Raw genomic sequence first — 6988 nt, forward strand, 5'->3', positions numbered from 1 at the left:
ATAGCTGCGACCGAGGAAGAAACATCATGGCAGAGAAAACACCCATCGGTGTGACGGTGGATCACGGTGATGATAGCTGTGATATGACGGTGATGGAGACGACAAGCAGAGATGGTGAGGGATTGTAGTTTTCATGAACAACAAAGACACAGTGGTGGTGGATCACGACAGAGTGATTTTCATTCACGCTGGCGCTTAAGCTGCGCAACGGAAGCCGAAAACATGGGAGGGAGAAGAAGAAGGGTGTACGATTGAGAAAAGGGGAACAATGAAATGTTTGTTTTAATTTTTTTAATCTCGGACGTTGATTTTTTACATGCCACTTGTCACACATCCAACCAAGGGAATGGGAAAATGGAGAAATTAAGTACTGGAGCATATCTGAACTCCTAATTCCCAATTTGATTTTGTGTTCTGCTTTGGAAATGGAATGGCTAACGTGACCTTTCATTCTTTTATGCATTTTTCTTTTAATTTAAATTGCAATTATCAGAGCTGGAAATAATTTATTTTTAATAATATCCACTCAACAAAAAAATATTAAAAAATAGCGCTATGTCAACTTTGACTGAGTCAAAATCAAGGGTACTATGGATTTGCAAATGGGATAAAACTTAAAGGTCAAAAATGCTATTCTTAAACTTAGGAGCCAAAGTCGCAAGTTTGTGAAATTTGAAGACCGAAAGTGCATTTTACCTTGAATAAATCATTAGTTTTTGGTGACAACTAGGGTACCCATGGAAGAATGGTGGGTAATTTATCCCAACCAATACACATTAGCTACATAAGCACATTTTTAAGTGGTATCCATAAACTATCTTTACCCCACCAACAAATTGTTCATTTTTATTAGTTGGTGTTACCCACCATTATTCAAAGTTAATCTAGAAAAAATCTTAGTTTTTTGGTTTAGAGTCCAAAAATTCACTTTATTAAATGGAAATCCCATTGCAATCTATCAGTTTCCAGATTATAGCAATACTTACGCCGATTAGGATAAACATAGTATTCTCGAAACTGTGGTGTACAGATGGAAAATCTCAGAACTCAGTCTGAAGCGTTCTCATTTGTTTGTTAATCTTAGAGCAATGTTGTTTACTTCAATGTTGAACAAGAGGTTCGTTTCTTACTCTCACAATTTTCTCATTGCATTTCAATCACACTCATCTTCGATGATTAGGGCTTCTTTCTCTCACTCTCTGCACCCATTTATTCCTAAATCAAATGATTTTCATGTTAACGATCATGTTTCTTCATTTCATCGAATGCTTCTTATGCGTCCCACCCCATCCATTCTAGAATTTAATAAGATTTTAGGTTCCCTTGTTAAGACCAACAACAACCATTACACCGCTGCCATTTCCCTTTCTCATCAATTGGAACTCAACGGAATTACTGCTGATACTGTTACTTTCAACATCTTGATCAATTGTTACTGCCACTTAGGTGAGATGACTTTTGCCTTTTCTATATTTGCTAAGATTCTCAAATTAGGTCATCACCCCACAACCATAACCTTCAATACACTTATCAATGGTATGTGTCTTAACGGTAAGGTCAAGGAAGCTTTGCACTTTCACGATCATATGCTTGCACATGGATTTCACTTGAACCAAGTTACTTATGCTATATTGATCAATGGCTTGTGTAAAATGGGGAAAACAACAGAAGCCTTACAATTGTTAAGAAAGATTGATGGGAAATTGGTTAACATTAATGTGGTAATGCACAACACAATTATTGATAGTTTGTGTAAAGAGAAATTGGTGACCGAGGCTTATGAGTTATATTCTCAAATGATTGTAAAGAAAATTTCTCCTGATGTTGTCACTTTCAATTCTTTAATCTATGGATTTTGCATTGTTGGTCAATTGATAGAAGCATTTGGTTTGTTCCATGAAATGGTATTGAAAAACATCAACCCAAATGTGTATACTTTTAATATATTGGTTGATGCTCTTTGTAAGGAAGGAAATCTGAAAGGAGCTAAGAATCTGTTAGCCGTGATGATGAAAGAAGGTGTAATACCGAATGTTGTTACCTACAGTTCAATAATGGATGGATATTGCCTAGTTAATGAAGTGAATAAGGCCAAACATGTTTTAAGCACTATTACTCGAATGGGAGTGCCTCCTGATGCTCAGAGCTATAATATCATGATTAATGGGTTCTGTAAGATTAAAATGATCAATGAAGCCTTCAGTCTCTTTAATGAAATGCGTTGCCGAGGAATTTCTCCCAATACAGTAACTTACAGTTCTCTCATTGATGGTTTGTGTAAATTAGGTAGAATCTCCTATGCTTGGGAGTTTGTTGATGAGATGCGTGATAATGGTCAACCACCTGACATATGCACTTACAATTCTTTAATAGATGCATTATGCAAAAACCATCATGTTGACAAGGCTATTGTATTAGTCAAGAAAATTAAAGACCAAGGCATTCAACTAAATATGTACACATACAATATACTTATCGATGGACTATGCAAACAAGGAAGGCTTAAGGATGCACAAGTGATTTTTCAGGATCTTTTGATTAAAGGCTACAATTTAACAGTCTGGACATATACTATTATGATCAATGGTCTTTGTTTAGAGGGTTTGCTTAATGAAGCTGAGACCCTGCTGTCAAAAATGGAAGACAATGGATGTGTTCCTGATGCTGTAACTTGTGAAACAATTATTCGCGCTCTCTTTGAAAATGATAAGAACGAAAGGGCAGAGAAACTACTACGTGAAATGATTGCTAGAGGTCTACTGTAAGAGAAGACTAGTTAAGGTGATATCTTCTTACATGTTAGGTTATTTTGAATTTTGAAGAAAGTTGTCTAATCTTTTTTACTTGTTAATTTATTTACTTTTTATTGCATTTACAGAGGATGATGGACTACACAATGTACTCACTATCAATTTGGTTTCTCTTGAAATCCATGTGTTGTTATGTTCATTTTGATATTTTAACCATACCAACGGTTTATTAATTCTGAGAGTTCAACAATGTATTTTGATGTGCTATGATATCAGTTAGAAATTTGCTGAGAGATTATTTAAAAAAGTGGGAATTTGAAATGAACTTCTCATCAGTTTTTTGTAATCAATTTATAGCACACTATTCTTTCTTTCAGTTTTTCGGACTGCCTTACTGAAAAACTGAAAGTCAGAAGGTTTGGCAGATTTTATAGTTTCCAGTTATATTAACAAAGTTGTCTAGTAACTTGATGCAATTTTCAGCAAAGAAATATTCAGTTGTATCAAATTGCAAGTTTAAAAGAATTTTATTAGAGATTGACCACAAGGAACAATAGATTTGATAGAAGAATCAGTTGATCATTGAATTCAAGGTGACAAAAATAATATACAGCTTCATAATTTGTGAGTACTTGAGGTGTATTGGTACCTTTTTATTATTTTGTATACTTTGAGTTTTTATCAATGAGTTTGTTAATTGTATAACTGCAATTAACTTGAACTATGATATTAATATAGAATCTCAGAAGGATATAGATGTACATGGTTTGCCTTTAAACATGATTTGTGGTTTTTTTGGGTTTTAGTTTTCTGTTTTGCCCCAGTTTGTTGCGGTGACTGTGTTTGTTTTGTGCGTTTTTGTATTTGCAGCCTCTATTGTGTGCTTTACACTTGAAATATTTCTTTGTTCTCAACTGCGTGTCTAGATTTTTTATGATAATAATCTTGTAGTTGGCTTGATTACATAATGTTAATATAAGTTACCTGCATAGACCCTCTTCAAAAAAAAGTTACCTGCATAGACTTCTTGTATCTAGAATGAATCAATTGATATGAAAAATTTATAGTTATTTTCTGGAAGTATGAATAGAGAAGTCTGATCATTTATGAGCTCAATTCTGTTCTACAACTCATTCTCCCAATCACTGTTTTTCCCTTAAAGCTTATAACGTTTAGAATTTATATGGTTAGGTTCCTGGATTCATGTGCAACATTTTTTGGATGGCTGTCAAGCCTGACATGGACAACCTATGAAGTCGGAAGTAATTTTTGAGAAAATAGAATAATTGAATGTAGTTATATGTTTTAGTGTTATGTTGGAGACTAGACAGACACACCTTCAATCTGAAGTGTCAGTGTTAGCATAATACACATGTGATTGTGATACGATGCTCGGCAGTCTGAATATGCAGCCGGTGGACCTGATGATCAGAAGATACACTTACATAAAATGTGGAATCTAATTGGACAAGAGGATTATTATACATCTCATAGACTAGAAAGTGAACTTGGAATGGCTAAGCTGTGCATGACTGCATTCATATTGCAGCATCTCCCACAACAGAACCTTGGCCCTTTTCCTAAACATGTATGTACTTGCTTTCATATATTTATTTCACACTTAATGCATTTCTATCTTTCTCTTTTAGATAACTTCATCCATTTCTTTTTACATTTTGATGGATTTATATCATTATCAATTGATTTGGGTGAACTTGCTAATGTGTTTTTTGGGTGGCCTAATTGTTGTAATGGAATTAAGTACCAAGGAAGAGCTTGCCAAAAAACCTTATGATATGAATCAACATATTTTAACCAAACAAAGAATATGGAGGTTTGCTATCAAGATTTTGCATGCATCGGACTTGAATTTGTAAGTCATGTTACTGACACTCGAAAAGAAAATTAAGAAAACCCCATAAGCTATTTCCTCAGTTTGGTCTTCACTAAGAGTTGTAAGTAAAGTGTTTTTATAGATTATGCCACCTCTTAAGAATACTAATACTTACCTTGCATTCTGAATTCGATCAAACATAATGGTATTTGATTATAGCGGAAGTACTTGGATAATGTCATTTGGGTCTGCTAAATCTATTTTGCTGCTGATTAATATATAAACCATGATGTTTTTTTTAGTAAAAGAAGTATAATGCACATAATCAATAGCATAAGTCATGAGCTTGTATAAGCAAATGTTGGTAGTTAATATCTAAGGGTAGAGGGATTTGTTAGTTGCAGAGTTAGAATCCTCTACCTCTTACATAATAGTCTTCGATGGATCCTTATCACTGATCTATTCCTTCAAGAACCCATTTAGCATAACTAACGATTGTTGGCTAGGATAAGTTCATTATACAAATGCTTATATAGTTCTCTTGTTATGGTTAAATGATTAAAACTTGATTAGCAGGAATAAAAAATTGGCACCTCGTGGGGTTTATAACACTCAGATACACTGTGTACGTCCCACTTGCGCTAGACTCTGATGATAAGTGACTACAGATATGATTTTTGTGATATGTAATTGTGATTTCATGTTGCTTTCTTATGTAGTTCATTTATCTTGTTGCATTTGAATGTCAGGAACCCTAAGGAAATTCAATGGTGTGAGTTCCTATTGAAAACATGGTTCTATTTATATGTTTATGAAGATTATTTAATAATTTGAAATATGTATAATTTAGACTTTGTTGGTGATTAGGGTTGGTCAGTCCCAAGAAGGTTGTCATATAGGTCCCTAGTAAGGATCACTTTGTTATTATTCGTTAATGTTTATCGAAATGAATACAAACTGAGAGTTTGACTTTGTTGTTAATGTTCATCCGTAACAGAGTATTTGTAGTTCTTTTAAGTTTGATATGCAACTTGAAAAATAACATTTAGCTCTGCTAAACCTCAATGTCTTCTAGTCATCTATCCTATTAAAAACTATGTCAATAATAGACATGGATGTATGTGTAGATTTCTTGTCTTTAAGTAACTTTTTAATGTGATTTGTTGGAACATTTCTTCATACTTTAAATTGTTGTTGCATTTGCCAAACACATGAAATCATTTCAGCAAAAAATCAAACTTGAAAGAACACAATAATTTCGTTAGATAAAAATCTGGGCTGAGTCACATACTAGGCCGCTCTTTTTAAGACGTGCCGTGGCTCTGCATCAATAATGGTGCAGCAGTTCTTTCTTACCTCGTCGTCTTCAGCATCTGAAGAATCAATAGCATAACTGATGATTATTTTTGAGGCAAATGTTAATAGTTGATACGTTAGGGGGAGAGGGACCTGTTAGTAGCAGAATTTGGACCCTAGAACTCCTACATAATACTGTTCAATGTCCCAATCCTTATTACTGCACTATTCCTTAGGAGACCCACTTAGTGTAATTGATGATTTTAATAATCACTTGCTTAATTTCAAAGCTTTCTGCTGCTTAAAATCACATTTTCTGACCAGCATTGCATCAGACTGGCTTTATCTAAAGTTACACCAATTCTAAATTGACTTATCTCTAAACCATCAGATTACCTAAGCTGTTGGCAATAAGCCAAATTAATATTTCTCTGATATAATTGATGAATTGCTAGCACATAAAGTACTGGATGGGAGAAGTTCATCATGTAGATTGTGAGGAACACATAAAGGTTGATTTGGTTACACAACAGGAATTGTGACAGCATATAAACTTATCAAGCAAAATCTTACACATCTTTGATTGTGACACTCGAATGCACATGTTCTCTATAAAGACACTTGGAAATGAACAGGATCTCTACTCCAAATGCCTAGCATATCTAATTTCTTCAAAAACCAAAGGAACACACATTTAAGACATCCAATCTATGACGCCAAGATACTCCAAACCGTGTTGGACACACATACTCCTAGGACTTCTAGATACATATCTTAGAAGTATTCAATTTTTTTATTGTTGTTTTTAAATGATACTGTATACGTTGGGGTGCAATACCTACATAACACAATGCCTAACATTACGTTTTTAAGACCCTTCTTTTACTGATTTTTTGCATGATTTTTCATTGGTTAAATACATATTATTTTGTTTTTTTAATTTAGTTTTCACCTTTTGAATGATTATGGAGTACATATATTTTTGTCTACTTGGACAAAATCAATGGGGTGTGACTATGCACGAACTAGGGGTAAGTACATATATTTCAAATTCTTTTTAAAATATCTATCGTTTAAAGAAAAAAGTATTGGAAGAAATCTTGCTATG

General features: G+C 33.8%; 1 protein-coding gene across 3 annotated transcripts; it reads left to right on the forward strand.

The window, feature by feature from the left end:
* The first annotated feature begins 929 nt into the window (after positions 1–929).
* On the forward strand, positions 930–4403 carry LOC25481060 (putative pentatricopeptide repeat-containing protein At1g12700, mitochondrial). Of its 3 annotated transcripts, none has more exons than XR_005642156.1 (3): positions 930–2781; positions 2879–3374; positions 3942–4403. XR_005642156.1 is itself a non-coding variant. In XM_039826784.1 (2 exons), exon 1 carries the CDS (start codon positions 1089–1091, stop codon positions 2763–2765), a length of 1677 nt encoding a protein of 558 aa, XP_039682718.1. In that variant the 5' UTR covers positions 930–1088; the 3' UTR covers positions 2766–2781; positions 3942–4403. The 3 variants fall into 3 exon arrangements, 1 of the variants encoding a protein (XP_039682718.1); XR_005642157.1 differs by having other exon boundaries at positions 2879–3343; XM_039826784.1 differs by lacking the exon at positions 2879–3374.
* Positions 4404–6988: the final 2585 nt, after the last annotated feature.

The sequence above is a fragment of the Medicago truncatula genome, chromosome 6 (assembly GCF_003473485.1).
Source record: "Medicago truncatula cultivar Jemalong A17 chromosome 6, MtrunA17r5.0-ANR, whole genome shotgun sequence".
NCBI classification, from domain to species: domain Eukaryota; kingdom Viridiplantae; phylum Streptophyta; class Magnoliopsida; order Fabales; family Fabaceae; genus Medicago; species Medicago truncatula.